At 41.0% G+C, this 19,123-nt stretch overlaps 1 protein-coding gene and 1 long non-coding RNA gene across 3 annotated transcripts in view; one reads left to right on the top strand and one right to left on the bottom strand.

Annotated features, from left to right (window-relative positions):
- Nucleotides 1–7,859, bottom strand: part of LOC138683284 (uncharacterized) — a 65,303-nt gene extending 57,444 nt beyond the window's left edge. For both annotated transcript variants that reach the window (XR_011322882.1, XR_011322881.1), the window contains exons 1-2: nucleotides 6,179–7,859; nucleotides 5,631–5,767 (exon numbers count right to left, since the gene is read on the bottom strand). This is a non-coding gene — a long non-coding RNA (uncharacterized lncRNA). The remainder of the gene's footprint in view (nucleotides 1–5,630; nucleotides 5,768–6,178) is intronic.
- Nucleotides 7,860–10,755: 2,896 nt separating this feature from the next.
- Nucleotides 10,756–18,560, top strand: BET1 (Bet1 golgi vesicular membrane trafficking protein). Its single transcript, XM_069774913.1, has 4 exons — nucleotides 10,756–10,970; nucleotides 14,127–14,242; nucleotides 16,694–16,750; nucleotides 17,295–18,560. Exons 1-4 carry the CDS (start codon nucleotides 10,952–10,954, stop codon nucleotides 17,448–17,450), a joined length of 348 nt encoding a protein of 115 aa, XP_069631014.1. The 5' UTR covers nucleotides 10,756–10,951; the 3' UTR covers nucleotides 17,451–18,560.
- The last annotated feature ends 563 nt before the right edge of the window (nucleotides 18,561–19,123 follow it).

The following is a 19,123-nucleotide window of genomic DNA, read 5'->3' on the forward strand; positions in this document are numbered from 1 at the left end:
CACTTCCCCAGTAGAGGAGTCTTGCCCAGCTATTGGGAGGATATCTGTTTCCCAGTCAGACTGCCTCCAGTCCCCCGAACCCATTTGAACACAAGCACTAGCTAAGTGCTGTTGAATCTGAGAAGGGTTATGGCCTTAAAGATCTTCAATTCCCACAAGTATCCTGAAAATACCTGGCTAGTAAAAAAAAAAAAGTAATAACAAGCTGGCGGAGGGAAAGCTCTTATGCAAGTTCTTAAGTTTTTTAGGCAACAGAGAAAAAACAGAGGAGAAAGATTTAATTACCTTCATTGCTCACGGTAAAGCTTGGAGCTGACTACACCCCAGGCAGTTTGCAAGGTCCCTCCCTCACCCCTTTCTTTCTTTCTTTCTTTCTTTCTTCCTTCCTTCCTTCCTTCTCTCCCTCCCTCTCTGCTCCTGGTTTCTCTCGGGATCAGCACTGAGGCCGCTGTCTGATTTGGCCAACGAGAGGGCAGTGCGTGCGCTCACCTGGGGCACCGGGCTTTATCCCAGGCACCTGAGGAGCAGCAGGCATAAATCACCCAGGCTGATGCTGGAGAAGTCCAGCCTGAGACAGCAGTGAAAGGTGCATCTCCTCTGCCTTCAGTTCTCCACCCACTCTCTTGGCAGCTGGGTGCTTCAGTTCTCGCACCGGCTGGCATGTCGGGGTGCAGGGATCCTCCTGAATGTTACCGACTACCTCTTTCCCTGTTGGAAGTACAGCCACTCAGTGCCATAAGGGAGAGATGAATTTCCCCTTTCTGACAATCACTGTGTTTGGGGGACGCAGGAAAGGTCAGGAGAAAGCTTTGACAAAATCAATTGGTAGAATACAATGCAGCATATCTACCTATTTTTAACCCAAACTATCTTTGTCCAAATTTTAAAAAGTTCTTGTTATAAATTGGTTGAAGGGTGACAGGTGTCAAATATTTCTTGATAATTCTTACGATGGACTTTTGCTCCATAAATTATGTGATTCCTAGAATAGATTCTCATTACCAGCAGTGTAAATGCATACACAGAACTTGCATTTAGTCCATAATAAATCATGACCTTGAACAGCCAGCCTCACATGAAGGCTCTTCATGTATAGTTGTTTGGTGATATGGGTGAACATGATTTTGCAAACTTGTCTGCACATTCCGTATTTTTTTCATAAAACTTGAAAATCCAGTGCAGCAACATGAAAACATATAGCTTCTTTTACCAAGATGTACATTATTTCTAACAAAAAGTTTTTCCACATTATCCTAAAAACTTACATATATTAATATATTTTATATATTAAATTAATCTATTTTTATTAAGTTTGTACTTCTATTTATTTTACCTTCAAATGGCTTCTTTGCTAAAATGGGGCAGAAAATGTAATACTCACAATAACGTAATAGATACTACAGGAGTTACAAGGGTTATAAGGTATCTGGGACAGGTATCATGCCTTTGTATATAACTTACAAGATATAGATACTTATCACCTGACTCTATTGTAATACAGAAAATGATCATTTCTCTCCCACTGACTCTGAGGGAGGAATCATGTCTTCCTGTACGATTTACACGACGGATCGGGTCATTTGATGCTACTGTAATGCAAAGAATGGACATTCTTCTTCCACTGACTTTGAAGAATACTCTTCTTTCCTAAGCCACATTTCAAGCCCTTAGAGCATATTAGTAAAAATTATTAAATAAGCCTCTTAACATCCTTGGCAAGAAATTAATGTTTTAGTGACAGGGAAACAGAGGAACAGAGATGTTAAAGGTTTGGCTTCATCCCAGAATTTATTCTGAAAGTTTAGAATCCAATTATCCTCATTCTCCATCCTGCGTATCACTTTCTAGCCACACTTTCTGAGCTGGCATCTGCACTGTGTCCTGCAGGAGAAATGAGGAAATACTGCCCTTTCTCCAGGCAGTAGCTTGTGAGCCTACACTGAATCTCAGCTCTCATGTGCCACCGTGTTAGGAGGCACAAATCTAGAATTAGAGCTAGACCTGCTCTCCTGGCAGATCACCAAGATTTTTCTCCGGGACCTGGCCCAGGATCTTTTGTGTTTCCTATGATTCATAAAGAGCATGAGTCAGATCCGAGAGTGGTAGATCCAGCATCACGTGCACAAGCATGTTGAACTTGCACACACACAGCACATGCTGGATATGTTAGACTTATATCAGACCAACTGCACACCAGCAGTGGCTCCAGTGCCTCTCCAGTCTGAGCTTTGGCACAGGACGAGCTGTGCAAAATGTAACACATGAGAGCCAGGTGCCTCAGACCCACCTTGTTTGCTGTCTGGTTTTGTTGTCTTTTCCAGACTTCTTTCCATCAATTTCTTAAGAACTGTAATCTCTGGAAATAGCCTAAAGCAATATGCAGTCAGTCACGTTGCAGTTGGTCGTGATTTGTCCAGATACAGAGAACTGCATTTCCTAAGGCAGAATCATGTGGCCAGAATCATCCCTACCTTTACTGTGGTCAGTGCTGATCCATGAAGGAGGAATGTGGTCTAAAGTTTATACTGCTGACTCTACTGTTGGTCTACACTGTTCAGCAGGAAGCCATCAGAAGAGCTCATGAAACTAGATCCATGGCCATGTATCCTGTCAGAAAATAGGGATGCTGACTGGGGCACTGGGAGAATACTTCATTTAGTAATTACTAAAGCATAGCCTTTAAATATATATGGAATACATAACTTAAAAGACAGTCTTACTGAATAACAGTTTTTATTTTTAATATATGAGGTTATCCTAGTAATCTCATTTAAAGAAAAATTATCTTTATAAATAAGGATTCATGAGTATGAAATTCAGATATGCTATTTACGTTTTCTTTTACATCAGTAGGGTATATGGACACTCAGCATTGCTGTAGTAAACTAACATTTGCATTTTAGCTTTATGAGTTTCCAGCTGAAGTATAATTAATTAGAATGATCATGTAGCATATGGATTCAACTCAGGACCATCACTCTGAGTACAGTTTACTTGTGTATAGTGTGCTCTCCATCCTTCCTGAACCCTTCTGGGGAAAGTTAGTCTCTAGAAACCATCAACCTGACCCTTTCCCCTCATTCAGGATCTCAGGAAAGAGATTTGGATAAGAGGGTTCAGCTAAATAATTGGATTTCCTGGGTAAAAGGATTAAAAGATACCAACCCATCTTTACTCGGCTATGTAGAACTAAAGATCACAATTATTCAAGATGGTGGTCATCTGAGCAGCAGGGATATAAAAATGGTGTTTTCTAGGATGGATAAGCTGAATAAGGCCTCCTTAGCAAAGCATAAAAGGGAAGGAAAATGTGTTGGATAAGAGAGCTGCTTAATTTGTCACAAGTCAAGCAGGGGGGTATAGAGTTCCATCAGGCCAAGGCCGGCACTCAGGGGTAAGACATAAGAGCAGTCTGGCAGCCTTTGAGCTGTAAACCAGAATCCAATCCACAACAAAGTACTAGCTGGTGGACCTTGAACCAAGGAGTAACCCACCACTGGACACAGGCTGGTGGACCTCAAGACATCCACAACAGGATGCTGGTTTGGTGGACTTGAACTGGGGTTAAACAGGGTAGAAACCTTTTTATCCTGCAGACAGTTCTCCAGACCTTCTGCCTAACATGATCCCTAAAGGGACAGAGGATTCTGGTTATTGTCCAATTATGGGTTTACAAGTATGGCATATATGCCACAATAGATGTTTGTATGTGGTGGCATAAACGTGTAGACTGTCATTTAATTCTAACTCATATATCGTGTCCTTTTTGACCATAAAAGTGACAATGCCTTTTCATGTTATTTTCAAGCAAAGATTGCTTCTGTTGGTGAATGGGTTGTGGGAGAGGAAATCTTTCTTCATGGTATACCATAAAACATAATGCAAGTTTGCTTTTATCTACATTTACAGAAAACCATGAAAAGAACCTATGACTTAATTCTGAAATATAATGATCCTTTCTACACTATAATTAATGATCCTTTCCACACTATAATTACTTCAGCCATAAAAATTGATGAAATTTTATTACTGGCTTCATTAAAAGCTAGATAAGGTGCTCAGATTTTCAGAACATTAAAAGAGCTTTTTCTTAGAAGTGCATTGATGCATCTTTATGGAGAACAATGTTACACTTTCCTCCCAGTTGCTACACTGCATCTGGCAAATAATATGAATACAGAAATTAAATGTATATTCTTGTGGCATAATGTAGTGCTCTGCAGAAACACACAAGTAAACTCTGAATGAGCCACCACAGTACAGGGAGCCACGTCATCCATTAGCACCATGCTCCATCCAGTACAGGTAATTAGCCCTGCTGCTGCAGTCCATGCAACAGCTGACGAAAATGATCTTCATAAAGGTGCTTTGAATGGGTAATTTATTTGTAACGGTCTCTCTGGAAAATAAGGGACTTGCAAGAGCTTTTGCAGATTTATGTTTGGGCATTAGCTTCTCTAATTAGTCATCAAACAAATTGTTTTGTGCATAATTTGTTGACCTATGAGAAAACTAAAGAGAATTAAAGAAGTACATGATGTTTTTATTATTTTTTTTTTTAAGTAACTCTCCAGTGGCCAAGTACAAAGCTAGCACAAAGCTAGCTCTAGCATCCAGGAATCTTGATTCACATTCTCAGTTTTGCTTTGCTGGACAAGGAAACAAGGATGATGTCTGCCCCATTTGTCTTGGGAAATGTGCTGCAGTAAAATGCTCTGCCTAGATACAGGTCTGCAAAACAGCTCTCCCCTCGCTGAAATTCATTGTGCTTAAATGCTCTGCTTTTATTGAATTCTCTATTGTGACTGGTGAAAGCCTTTCCCACATGTCTGAAAGGCCAAAATAAACAACGCAAATTATCAAATTACTGTTTAATTGCATCTTACAAAGCATTGGAACTGTATGCTCCATTCATCCTGTACATTTGTTTTACTGAAATGAAAAATTACTTTGACTTCCGCTTTTTATTTTAAATGTATTAGTCCTCCTCTTTAGACTTTACAGTTATTAATGCTCAGGCTGCTGCAATGGCTCTGAATTCTTATCACTCATTCAGCTGATATTATTACCCAGTCAAAGCTGACAACAGAAATGGTACCTTAATATTAGAGAAAGAAATCATGACTGGAATTATTCATAGACTACACAGCATACACTACTTGGAAGACAAAGAATCAGCAGAGCTGTTTTTTTAATAAAAATTTATAACCTGATCCAAAGTCAATACAAAAATTCTCCATGACTTCAGTAAATTTTGATTCTAGCCCTACGTAATGAAATTTAGGAGGGAGATCAGCAGTTGTGTCTATAGCCTTCCTTCTCTATTTCAATGTAATTTAACAGCACTGACAAGAAATCTATAAAAATACAGCAGAGATTTCTGGGTGTGTTCCCTGCAGAATCAAACAAGAGATGGAGCAGCTAATGCTACTAAAAAGTAACTAAAGGAAAGAATAAGCAGAATCACAGTATTTAGCAACAACAATCAAATAAATAATAATGATATTATATTATCCATGAACTTACATAAAGCTCAGTATTTCCCAAACATAGCTTATATCAAAGTGAGGAGGAAGATACCTTCACTGTTAATAAGTGCTGTAAAAGTGAAAAAGACTGGACTTTCTTACTAGATACTTTCTGCTGATGCAACCATACATGTTGCTTCTCCTTCCCTCACTGGTCTTTTGCTGCTGACGCGTGTCTGACCAACCAAGCAAGCTTCCTGAGGCCTCCCTCAGGATTACATTTACTGTGACTGGAAAAACTGAGATGATACTGAAATCAGGAACAAGTAAATAACATGGAATGCATTACAGCCACAACTTCACGTAAATACACAGTGTAAATTTTGTTCTAAGCATATTTGCTGAGTTGTAAAATCTTATTATGAGTTTACATGATTTTTCAACCTGTAATCATATACACATGCAAAGCTATGAGACAGGAAGTCTTTAGAGATACAAAATGTTAATGATCCTTTGAATCTCTGTATGGAAAAGCCTCGGATGACCAGGCATGGATGAGGACAATTGCCTATGTTCAAGGAAGCTCCCCTGATTCCCAGCAACACGGTTTTATCAAACATAACAGGAGTTCCCAGAGTCTTGTCCAAGTACCTTCTTGTTATCTTTAAAAACAATAAAAGGCTATTTTGGCAGATAAGATGACTCCAAACCTTACTATCCCAGAAAGAAGTTGCCACCTATGATGGAAATGCATTAAGACCAGAAACAGCCATGGTTCTCTTTGATGGTATTTAATAATGTTTTGAATCATTCTGATGGGAAACTGATAGGTTTGTCAGTACTTGCAGTGATTCACATATGTTGTCACATTAAAGAACTTGAATAACGACTGCACATACTATTCCACTTGTGACTAGGATGATTGATTCTTTGCTTGACAGTGTAGGTGGCAAGGAGCAGCAGCTGTGATCAGCCCCCTATTTAAAGTCTTACGGAAGGTATGGTTTGACATGGCAGCTTCTGTTTTTCATGAGGATGCCATTTGGAGAACACAACCAGGAAGAAGAAGGCTGATGACATCCTAAGTCCAGTGTCAGTTTTGTCAGCTTTCAAAATATGGGAGGAAACACCTGAGTGATCTGACTGAGTTCACTGGCATAGAAGCGTTTTGAGGGCTCTCATTTGCTAAATAGCCTTAGAATAAACCAGGATATTAAGTGACAAGGATACTGATGAAAGATGCTGACATTACTCCTTTTTGAAGATATGAATCCTAATTAAAAATATTCTGTGATCTAGCTCTGCTTCTATTTGGTTAATGTATTAGTTTTACTTAGATATGTCTTGTCAGCTGTTACTTAATTGCACAATGGATCAAGATTTAACTAGCAAATATTTAATGATTGAAGCTTACTGCTTAAAAAAACAGTGATTGAAATATTTGATACTAACATAATATCATGCAATATCAGCTTTTCAACTCTCTAATGATGCCTGTGACTTGTTAGGCTGTTTTCACAGCCTATAATTGTTGAAAGTAGCAAGTTAATCATGATGACTGTGAAAACCTGTTTATCAAACATGTAAGAACATTGACATTCTGGTTACTTATTTAAAAATTCAGTGATAATCACGTCATTATTATTATCATGTTAATAAGATTCCTGGGCTTTCAGTTGTGCATTGGAAGTTTGATTATACAGGATCTTTTCGGACAGCTTCCCTGTTTTTTTTTTCCTTTTTATTGCTTTTGCGATGGAGTCATGGAGTAATCTACTAATCAAATATATGGGCTGTTTTCTATGTAAATGTATTAATCTAGTTTAACAGGAGACAGTAAAGAGAACCAGAAAATGGTAGCAGTGGTAGAACAGTTGGTAGGACATGCGAAACACCCCTTTTATAAAAGATATGGGGGTTTTGTTGTTTTGGGTTTTTTTTATAAGAAGGAGTAATTGTTCATTAATATTTTGGGGAAAAGAGACTGACATACACATTGCCTAAGCAGGGTGTCTGACAATGACACACCTGTGTAGGCTACTATTAAAAGATTATAAAAACACGGTTGAGACAGATAAGCTTGCAGACTGCATACATCCTTTTTTTTTTTTTTTTTGGTGCTTTTTCTTCCTATCTGTTATCACTGATGAACAAAATGTTGATGAGTCAGTCATCTTAAAACCACTTGCTGACTACTCCTTCAGGCTTTCTGGCAGGAAGAACTGCAGATGCTAAGGAACAGCTGCAGCCACACCTGCTAACCATGCACAGCTGGTTTACAAAGCTGGGGAGCCTAAGGCATGGCCTCTGTGTGGCAGAGCTGCCAGGAATGGGCCGGAAAGCCAAGAGGAGTACAATTAACCACGTCAACAGGAAAATGGTGTTTATTTCACAGACTCATTCTGTGAAACTATTTAATATGAATAAAACCGATCAATGGAAATACAACATAAACATAGTGAATATTAATGATAACCAGTCGACCTCTACGTCCAGCCTCTGTTGTCACATGCAATCATGATTTCATTATTGTAACGTCAGGAGAACTATAAAATTAACTTTTCTACCAGGCACTTTCAGTCTATGAAAAAACCATAAATTCAATACGATGTAAACGGATTTGAAACATTAATCAAGTCAGTATAATTTCTACGCTTTGCTGTAAGAAACTGTGAAGAATTAAATGTCCTATTTATAAATTGCATATAGACTCAATATGTTATTTCAAAACATCATAAGCAGATTACAGATATAAACACTATGAGTTGTGAACACCTTGCCTGTGGCTAATTGGGATTTTATTTTACAGAAAATTTAAGTAAAAATGAACAATGAGCCCCTTAACAGTGAATTATAACTACAACCCTAGTGGGGAGATGTACTTTTTTTACCTTGTTATGTATAAATCTGTACTTAATGAAAAATGGAAGAAGAGTCATGGGGGGGGAAGGGTGACATAGAATAGCAAATACAGTAAACAATAATCTTTTCATATAGCCATGCCACCAAATGTAATCATTTTCTTGGATACTGCATGAAGAAAAAAATGTAAATAAAATGATACATATCAATGACAGACTGAGCCCAGCTGTTACTAAAAGACATTTTCCTACTGCCTCCTGGAGCCTCAATTTTACTCTCTGGTTATTCAGTTACTGCACAGACTCACCCTAACCCTCCTTCAAAAATTGTGTGTTTGATGAGGATATTGCTCCTAAGAGAGCCCTAGTTTAAATCTGAAGCACTCATGAAGAAGGTTTTCTCACAATCTGTTAATTTTCTCTAAATTTTACAGCATCTGAATTTTGCTGTTTTAAGCATGTAATCCATTAAGAGTCCTCTTTGTCCTGGCCAGGTAAGAAATGGGCCTATCTGTGAACTTCAGATGGTTTTAGCATGAACAGCATCTTTAATCTGGTGATAGTACTTTTCCCTTCTTTGAAACAACTGACATATTTCCCTGAAATTATGTAAATCAAGTTTCAAGTCATCAGTGATGGCAGCTTGCAAACTCCTGTAAGAATTGCTGCGTTCCAGGCAAAATCCCATGGAGATTAGCTTCACACTGCACAGTATGGGTAACAGTTATGCAGTCCATTTCTTCTCCTTGGCTTTCTCTTCTGTTTTGTATGTGTAACTAATGCCTTAGTTGAAATTTTGGATAAGCTGCTTTAATTATCAAATATTAAATAAAGGGCCAGTTTCTAAATTATACTCAATTTACTCTTTATAATGCTGTTTGAGATGTAGGCATCCAGATGTGACTGAGAAGTAAATAAATGAACAACAGCTTCTCAATGTCTGTCTTAAAGTTGGGCTGGTAGAAGACTAACATCTCAATTGAACTTTGACAAGTAGAGAGAAAAAAACGCTGCAATTATTTGTGTTTTTATCCACAGCAAAAAGATACATGTGGTGTCTTACAGCAATTACACAGGATGTCAGCAGGAGGGTAGAGGCCTTCTCATTGACAAGAGCTGTTTTATTTTTCCTTCTACAACTTCACCTGCCTAGATGAAGACTCCTGTTATACTGCAAGCTCATTGAAGTAGGAGCTTTGGTCTGCATTTACATAGCTTGTACGATACAAGTGGGTCTTGGTCCTATACTGGGTGTCTTAGCTCCTACCAGAACCCAAATACCAAAGCAATTAATGCTGTGGCAGCACGTTGTAATTGGAAAAGCCAGTGCAGCTTCTTTAGTCCAGTGGATGCCACACCTGAAATAGCAAACTCTGAATGGACTCCATGATGTTGTTTGCTTTATGCTGGAGTACTGATAAATCATTCTGGTATCATCCTGGGAAATAAATTCAATCCACTGGTATACAGCGTGAGTCACATCCTTAATAAAAGCAGGTGAAACCCATTTCTGGTGAAGCATTGCAAGGGATTAAAGAATAAAGAAGAAATTACCTTTGCAAATGAAATTTAAATCATTCAGAGAACTGAAGATTCAACAATAATGAAATCTGCAGGTTTCCAATTCGAGTTGCTGTATGCTGCAGTAGCATTCCTGCTACTTCTAAATAGGCAGTGGGGAAAAAAAAAGTGGTAAAGCTCCATTCAGCACTGAAGTTTAATTTTTTTACTGTTACAAGACAACTGCTGAGAATCTTTCTTTTTCAAACCATAAAACGATAAGGTACTGACGGTGTCCTGAAACGAAAGCCGAGATTCTTTTTGCCTTTCGGGATCAATTCTTAAAAAGTTTAATGCAAGCTAGAACAGGTAGCGTATTGAGGAAATTCGCGACTGGTTGTATGTAACAGAACTTGCTCCTCTGAAGCCGCGGGGCGGCGGCTGTGGGGGGAGCAAGGCGCTCCGCCGGCCCTCGCTCCAGCGGCGGCCAGGCTCCCCCGCCGTGCTACCCTGACGCCTTCGCCTGCCCCCCAAGCCGCCGTCCCGCAGTCCCGCTCCCCTGAAGCGTACGCTCCTAGTACACCACGCCCTTTTCGGGGCCAGCCGGGCGCAGGGGCAGTGCCGGGGCCGAACGGCCTGTCACGCTGCCCCCTGACGAACGCCACGCTGGTTCGACGCCTCAGGCTGCTGCGGGGACACCGTGCTCCAGCCCGGAGGACCGGTGCCCCCCAGGGCTGGAGGAGCCGGAGGCTCTGAGCGGGACGGCTTCTGCCAGGCACGCGTCCCCAGCCCGCCCACCGCCGGGGCCGGGCCGGGCCGGGCCTCTCCTCTCCTCAGCGGCGCCGCCGCCCCGCCCCGCCTTTGGCGTGGAACTACAGCCCCCGTCAGCCCCCGCGCGGGCCGCCCCGCCCCGCCGGAGCTCGCGGTACCCAGCGGGCCGCGCGGCGCGGAGCGCTGTCGTGGCGCTGGCCGGGTGAATGAGCCGGGCGGCTGGGCCGGAGCCGGAGGAGCCAGAGCCGGGCCGCGGCCGCCCCGCCGAGCCCCGCTTCCCTCCGGCGCTGTGGGCGCGGGAGCCGCTCCCGCCCTCCTCCTCCTCTTCCTTCGGCAGCTCCGGCCACAGCCATGAGGCGCGCGGGGCTGGGTAAGCGCGGCGGGCGGTCCTCGGCGGCGGGGCCTGCAGCCGCCCAGCGGGCCGGGCCGGGCCGCGGCGCCCACCCCGACCCGCCCGGCCTGGCGGGGCTTCGGCGGTGGGCAGCGGCTGCGCGGCCCCCCCTCGGCTGGTGCTGGAGGGTTCAACGGGGAGGGAGGGGCGGTGAACAGCTCAGCGGAGCGGGCCGGGGCGGACCGTGCCCGGGCCTGTGGGAGCCGCTGCCGAGAGCCGACGGGGCAAGGCCCGACCCGTCCCCGGGTGGGGGGTCCCTCTGCGGGGGGGGGGGGGCTGTTCCGGTGGGTGTAGGCTTGCAGCAGAGCCCGGGAGGTTTCGCGTGGGAAGAGCCGTGGCCCGCGCCTCTGTCTCCCTTTCCTTTCTAGCTCAGCTGGATTTACAGAGGAGTGCTGGGATTTGTAGTTAACTGCGTTCATGAATGGTTCTCACGGAGCGTTGGTTTGAGGCATGTCCTTTCCAAATTCGGAGTTGTTTTTTAATTTTGGTACTTCTGTGTGTTTTCCTGCTATGTCTGGGGGGGGGCGGGAAGCCCAACTATTGTCAATTTGTTACAAATGCAATCTGGTGCAAATGCAGAAATCTCTGCAGAGTTTCTGTTGAGTGTTTTGAGACACTTAGGCCTCATTTTTCAACCAGCAGTCACACTGATGACTACAAACAAACTTTGAACTCCCATGTCATGCTCTAGAACCAGGTAGGTGCTGTGACCTCACTGTAAAGCTTAGGTAATGTTTATGCCTCAGAAGTTTATGACCGAGTTCTGGTACTTCTTCCTAGAAAGTGAGTATTTAGGAGGCAATAAATGCCATATGGCTAAACCAGGTGTGTCTGTAACACCACCCTAGATTTACTTCTACACTTCTGATTTGTGTTGTGTAATAGTATTTTCACAAGATAAAACGAGTATTGGATATGCCTCTTACTAGATCGAGAGAGCTGTTGGGATGCTTATCACAAAAAGGTAGGCATTTGATAATGCTTAGGTCTTCTGTCCTGTTCTTTGACAGACTAACAGCTCGCTCTTGGCTATGAACTGAGAGGGGTTAGACTGAAGGCCATCCAGCTCAGTGTGCTGCTTCTGAAAAAGTGAAGTGATGGATGTTTATGGAAGGAGCGAGGGGAAAGAGCATGCCTTCTTTTAGCATGTCTCTGGCAAACAGTGCCTTAAGGCACATCCTGAAACTACTTAAAAAATCTGCTGGAAGGTAAAGCAGAAGGCTTAAATGTCTGTTTTCAGCTGCAGTAAAATTTGCTGCTTTGCCTTGACATTTCAACTGTCAGTCCGGAGTTACTTTTTATTTAGTAGGCTGGAAATAGAAGCTGGGCACCAATACTTCTGCAGTTGCCACCAGCTACCTGCTACTTCTTTTTTAGCCTGCGATTATGTTATGGTCATGTCCATATTACATGTCAATGAGCTGTGTTGCAAGACAGCCCATAGAACTGCCATGCTGAAGTTTCTGTCCTTCCTGTAAACAGTTGTAGCCAGGCTTCTTCACTGTGCTTTCTATTCCATATACATAAGCAACTGTGCCTGTTTAAAAGCTTTGGGGCAGTTCTTCATATCTGCTATGTCACAGTCTGTATAAGAATCGTAGTTATGGTATTTTGGCCTGAAGCTATGTGGTATATTAACTTATAAACTTATTCAAAATTGTGCATCACTTGGTAGGAAGTACTATAATTAGATGCATTTGTAAAATAAGACACACTGAGAACAACCCTGACTCTCTAAATGATGTCGTTTTAGTCAACTTTCTGTATTTGGCATTGGTACTTTTGATGTAGGTGGGGGAAAAAAAACTTCTTGACTCTCAGTGGGATGAAATGGAAACACACATTTCACCCAGTCTTGTTGAGAATTTGTCATTAGCTTAACTTATAGAATAACATTAAAACAATTTACAAGTACAAACTAAAAAAAAAGTGTCATTACTTAGGTATAAAGAACAGCTTTATGGTTTAATATAAAATGATACCTGTTGTCAAAGTAGCATTGTAATTCTCTCTTTTAAAATCTTAACATTACATATGCCAAGCACACAATGAAACTGTTTGAGACAGAGCTTTATCTGTGAGTGTAGTTGGTGTCTCTCTTCTCTCCCTTTTTCCTCAAAAAGTTAGAAGGCACCCAAACACAAAAATCTTTAAAGTGCGTTGAAGAGGAGTTAACCAAAGGCATTCAGACAATTTTAGTGTGGCATTCTGACTAGCCATATAAATATTGATTAATGTTATAACTGGTTTGTTAGTTGAATTAATCTAGTAGGATCTTTATCACAAAGCTTATAATAGTTCTTTTCTGTTTGCCTTTTTCAGTCTTGGCCTCTCTTCTTTCATTTCAAAACTTAGGTTTGAGGTCTAAGACTGATTGTCCAGACTGGACACGGCTTTAATTCTCTTGTGCCCATGCTGCTGTGCAGCTGCTGTCTGTAGGAGATCTTTATTAGAGGTTGGAGCTGAGTGAATGTGTGGAGCTGAGGAGCTTTCATTCCCTTCTGCCCTGCGTACTCTTCTGGGTCAGTTGTCTGGGTAACAGTCCTGAAGCTCCATTGCCCAAAAAGCAAAGGCGGGAGTGAGAATAGAACTGCAGAATGGTGGCAGAAATGGCAGTGTTCTGGTCAGAGGCCTGGCTTCTGGTCTGAGGTCTTGTTTGTAGAGAAACATGTGTAAGGATCGGAGTATGCTCTTTCCTTTAAGTGCATGTGATCTCTCCTTTAAATGTGTGATCAAGTGGTATTTGTATTTGTTAGAGAATGATCTCAACTTTCCTATTATCGGTTAGGTTTACCACTCTGTGTAGTGGCCTCAATGCTTCCTTCACATCTCCATGTAATGCCTAGGTTGATTTCCATAGAAGTCATCTGAAAACACTATCTGGGGAAAAATTTGATAGTATTTACATTACAGCCATTCCTCAATTTTCCTTCTTTGATTTGCATATTGAAAGATAACTTACACGTTTGCCAAAGGTTGAATTTGTGTCTCAGGAGCATGCAGTGCCTCTTCCCGATTGCCAAGGGTGACATTAAGGAAGTGCATTTTTAAATTGAAAGAGTGCTTTTCAACATGTGAAGAGCACTTGCTCCAATGGTGTGTTCTGTCTGTAACTACTGACTATTGTGTTCATAGGCGATGGAGCACCTGCTGGTAACTATGGCTATACCAATAGTGGATACAGTGTTTATGAAGAAGAAAATGAGAGGTTAACAGAAAGTCTGCGTACAAAAGTCAGTGCCATTAAATCAGTAAGTATTTAATTATAGTGGTATCATCATGTTTATTGAATTAAATTATATGGACCAGTGAAGCAGTAGGCTTAGTTTTAAAGATAAATTTAATACTGTGGTGGGTTGATCCTAGATGGATGCCAGGTGCCCACCAAAGCCCTGCTATCACTACCCTCCTCAACTGGACAGGAGAGAGAAAATATAACAAAAACTCGTGGGTGGAGATAAGGACAGGGAGAGATCACTCACCAGTTAGCATCATGGGCAAAACAGACTCAACTTGGGGAAATTAGCTTAATTTATTAGCAGTCAAATTAGAGTAGGATAATGAGAAATAAAAACTAAATCTTAAAACACCTTCTGCCCACCTCTCCCTTCTTCCTGGGCACAACTTTACTCCCGATTTTCTCTACGTCCTCCCGTGCAGCAGCCAGGGGGATGGGGAATGGAGGTTGCAGTCCATTCATCACACGTTGTTTCTGCTGCTCCTTTGTCCTCAGGGGGAGGACTCCTCACTCTTCCCCTGCTCAGTGTGGGGCCCCTCCCACAGGAGACAGTCCTCCACGAACTTCTCCAATGTGAGTCCTTCCCACAGGCTGCAGTTCTTCACGAACTGCTCCAGCATGGGTCCCTTCCATGGGGTGCAGTCCTTCAGGAACAGACTGCTCCAGCGTGGGTCCCCTGCAGGGTCACAAGTCCTGCCAGCAAACCTGCTCCAGCGTGGGCTCCTCTGTCCACGGGCCCACAGTTCCTGCCAGGAGCCTGCTCCAGCACGGGGTTCCCACGGGGTCACAGCCTCCTTCGGGAACCCACCTGCTCCTGTGTGGGGTACTCCCCGGGCTGCAGGTGGATATCTGCTCCACCGTGGACCTCCACGGGCTGCAGGGGAATCTCTGCTCCGGCTCCTGAAGCGCCTCCTCCCCCTCCTTCTTCACTGATCTTGGTGTCTGCAGGGTTGTTTCTCTTGCATATTCTCACTCCTCTCTCCGGATGCAATTGTGCAGGTCTTTCTCCCCTTCTTAAATCTGTTATCCCAGAGGCACTACCACTATCACTGATGGGCTCAGCCTTGGCCAGTGGTGGGTCTGTCTTGGAGCCGGCTGGCACTGGTGCTATCAGACACGGGAGAAGCTTCCAGCAGCTTCTTATAGAAGCCACCCCTGTAGCCCCCCCCCCACCAAAACCTTGCCACACAAACCCAATACAAATACAAGAAAGAGTTATTGTCAGCCAAAAGGCACAATCATTCATTTGTATAACTGATTTGTCCTTTTAATTATATTTTTAAGCTAAAGGTGTCCTTTTTTGCTAATCTTGGACAGCTGTGGTATTACGGCTTACTGTCCTACAGAATGAATTACTGTCCCTGCAGAAACTAGAAACTTTGAGTTTAGGTCAGTAAACTGTTTCATTTAAGAAAATGCACTATGTCTTTTTGGTGTTACCATTGTGGCTCATCAGTTTCTGCTGTATCTCCAGATAAATCTGTAATGTGAAAACAGCTCTTAGAAATAGTGTGTTAATATCCTCTGAAAGAGATGTTTGTTTTAATGATTCTGATTCCTTCCAGAGATTGAGGACTTATATCAAGCAAGTCTAACTGAAAGACAGCTCTATGATTAAAATTGCATGGGTGTATTTTTCTTAACAACTTAAGATTTTGTAAAATACATTCTTAGCAATAGGTGCTGTTTCTATATATGTAGTACAAGCCAATGAATTCTTAGGCCCAAACTCATTTGAAGTCCTATTGCTAATGCTACCGCTTAGAAGTTATTTGTTTAGCCTCAAATGGAATCTAAAACCTTAGGTTTAGAATAATAATTTAGAATAAGTTAAGGGGTAGAAAAAGCTTTGACCTTTGTTATATAATTTCATTTCTGGTCTCCTTCTCTGGCATGTTACACTTCAAAATCAGTGTGTCAGCAGTGCAGTTGATAGTGCCCCATGGAGTAGACTGTGTGCTCTTTCAAGCCTTTGCATCTTTTAGTGCAATGTAATAATTTTGGGGTATGGAGTAGTCTTCAGATAATCTTCCTAGAAGCCTCATGTAAAATCAGATCCACTCTTGACTTGATTATAGATTGCAGTGAAATGTAGCAGTAAGAAATAACGAGATTTAGGTTGTGTCACAAAAAACACATGGGTTTTGGCTAATCCAAAGCATGGGGGCCTGGAGCCCCTTGTAGGAGTTCAGCTCAGGAGTTCAAGGTCAGTGTGCTGATACGCACTGTTACTAAGGAATAGCTGCTAAGAAGCCTCTGTGGGTTCTCCCCTGTTTCACTTTGGAGCTGCTTTTAAGCCCAGGCTCTCCTAAGGGTTATTGACAGAATACTGTGCATGTTGTTTTTTTGAAAATACCAGGTACTGTTTTCACATTTTAGCTGGGGAAATGCTAGTCATGTCATGCGTATTAGATTGGTTTCTCTAATCTATGTGTAGCTGATGACTTTTTGGTTTTTTTAATAGCTTTCCATTGAAATTGGAACAGAAGTTAAAAACCAAAATAAAATGTTATCAGAAATGGTAAGTATTTAGTCACTAACTTTCTTTAAATATGGGGCAGGATTAAGAAGTTAGTAATGTAAAGCATTCCTCCTTTTAGTATGAAAATTTGTATTAGAATGTTGACAGCTTATTGTTGATTGTTTGACTAATTCAGCAGCAATATTTCTGTTCAAAAAGATAGATGTGCAAATGCATTACTTCCAAGGCACAAGCAAGGTCTTTATACTTCAGATATGACTATGTTTTCAATTAGAAAATGTATAGTATTATGAAAAAGGCAGTTTTATATTGTATTTAAAAATAGAAGAGGGAAGCAAAAGATAGCGAAGTCAGAAATGCCTTTTTTGCTTATATTTTGCTTTGGCTTGGGGGGAAAAAAGTATCTCTGGGTAGATGGGTGAAAGTTTTTCCTGGCTAATTTTCAGAAACTGCCTCTGAAATAATTTTAGTGTTGGAAAATTTGAAAAAACAGGAAGAACTACACTTAGCAAGCTTTAGGGGTTCTTTTCTCAGAGTAACATGGTTTTTGTTGTTTTGTGTGTTGGTTTTTTTTTAAATGTAGGATAACGATTTTGACTCTACGGGTGGACTTCTAGGTGCAACTATGGGCAGACTGAGAACACTCTCCAGAGGAAGCCAGACAAAGCTGTTATGCTACATGATGCTCTTTGCATTGTTTGTTTTTTTTGTAATATACTGGATTATTAAACTGAGGTGATGCATGTTACCTTTGGTTTAAATTCTGTAATTTCAACTATAAACCAGTCTTAATGAAGACATTGATCTAAAGTGGCATATTCTGTTGATAAAACACAGTGAAATTGTTGTAAATTGCATTAACTATTAATGCGATGTTATATATAGTTTTCTTAATGTATCAATTTCTCCCATCATCCCCTGTTTTGGGGGGATTATTTGTAAATATGCAGAAACTGCTATCATAGTAGGTTGCTTTTTTAGGGGAAAGTAGTTTTTTGAATTGATTTAAAAAAACAGAAAATAACAGTTGTTTGGATATGAAGTAATTACAGAATTACAAGGCTTTCTCTTTCATTCTGCTTTTCATTCTGGGCCATGCTCTAAATTAGAGCTCCAGTTCCAGGCATACAGTAATTTCTAGGTTGCAAAAGCATGAAGAATACTTGGATCTTCCTATATTGGTTTTATCTGTGGATTTCTAAAAGACTGGCCTGAAGCTAACAAATGTAATAGTGGTACCCCCAAAAATTATTTTTGTGGATAGGTCTTATAGTGCATGTGTTTAAGTAGCTTAAACTGTGTATTTTGGGGAGAAGAAGTTACTTAAAACTGGATTATTTTTTTTAATTTGTTATTTAAATGTGACAAATCATGCTTACACATCTGCTCTTTTAAGCAAATGCCTTTGGTCATTGGGATCAACCAATATGGACACAGTACAAATGTTTTCTTTATATTTAAAGTATCTAAAACTTAATGATTCCATTGAATCACTAAACTTTTAATATGTTTACTTCTCAATCTGTGATGATCCCTAAATTTACACTGCATGATGTCTGAAACATGAGGTCAGATATTTTGAATTTTATATTGAATTTATATTATGATTCACCTCTTGGAGGTGCTGTCATATTAAGGTTTTTATTTTGAAGACTTAGCTTTGGCTCACCAGATAGTTTCTAATAGTTGAAGCAATTACATTGCTGAGTTTAACGTTCAAAAAATTAAGTTTTCTAAATATTGGAGTTGTATCTACAATTTTTGAAAAACTTTTCTAGAAATACTGTGTAATGTGTTACCATTAATAACTAATTATGAACTGACAAATAAAGTGTCCTGTAGTATTATACATTCTTTTCTACTGTAGAATACCAGTGTATTTTTTGGAAATGGTGCTGCATTTAAAGGGCTCTACTTGTGTGGGGAGCACTATTAAAATAAGAAATGGAGGGGTATGCTACATTTCTTTCATGTTAGATTTCATATATAATGGAAATATGATGTGTAAATCACCTAATACAGAACACACAGAATGTGTAAAAGTAATTAAAGCTCAAATATATCTAGCCTATTTAATCTTTGCCTGTTACAAGGTCTACAATACTTCTACAAATAACATCTAAGTACTAACACCAGGATGATGCATTGTCTTTAGATGAGAATTGCTAGGCTTGTTAAACCAGTACAGCATTCCCAAAGCTGGTCAAGAGTATATAGCTTGCCATCCAAAATTGATGCATTTCTATAATTTTAATGAGACAGTGGAGTGCAAGGTACCTAACAAGTGAGATGATAATTACTGATATCTCCCCTGACAGTTGGATCATCTTTGAGAAGTACCTTTCTGGCTCTTAAACATTGTGTCTGTCCTGGTTTTGGCTGGGATAGAGTTAATTGTCTTCCTAGTAGCTG

Source organism: Haliaeetus albicilla, chromosome 2, assembly GCF_947461875.1.
Source record: "Haliaeetus albicilla chromosome 2, bHalAlb1.1, whole genome shotgun sequence".
In the NCBI taxonomy this organism is placed as follows: Eukaryota; Metazoa; Chordata; class Aves; order Accipitriformes; family Accipitridae; genus Haliaeetus; species Haliaeetus albicilla.

Coding starts and splice junctions, on each gene's coding strand:
- BET1 (XM_069774913.1), top strand. Junction 14,243..16,693: donor AAGTCAGTGCCATTAAATCA/GTAAGTATTTAA, acceptor TTTTTTTAATAG/CTTTCCATTGAAATTGGAAC. Junction 16,751..17,294: donor ATAAAATGTTATCAGAAATG/GTAAGTATTTAG, acceptor TTTTAAATGTAG/GATAACGATTTTGACTCTAC.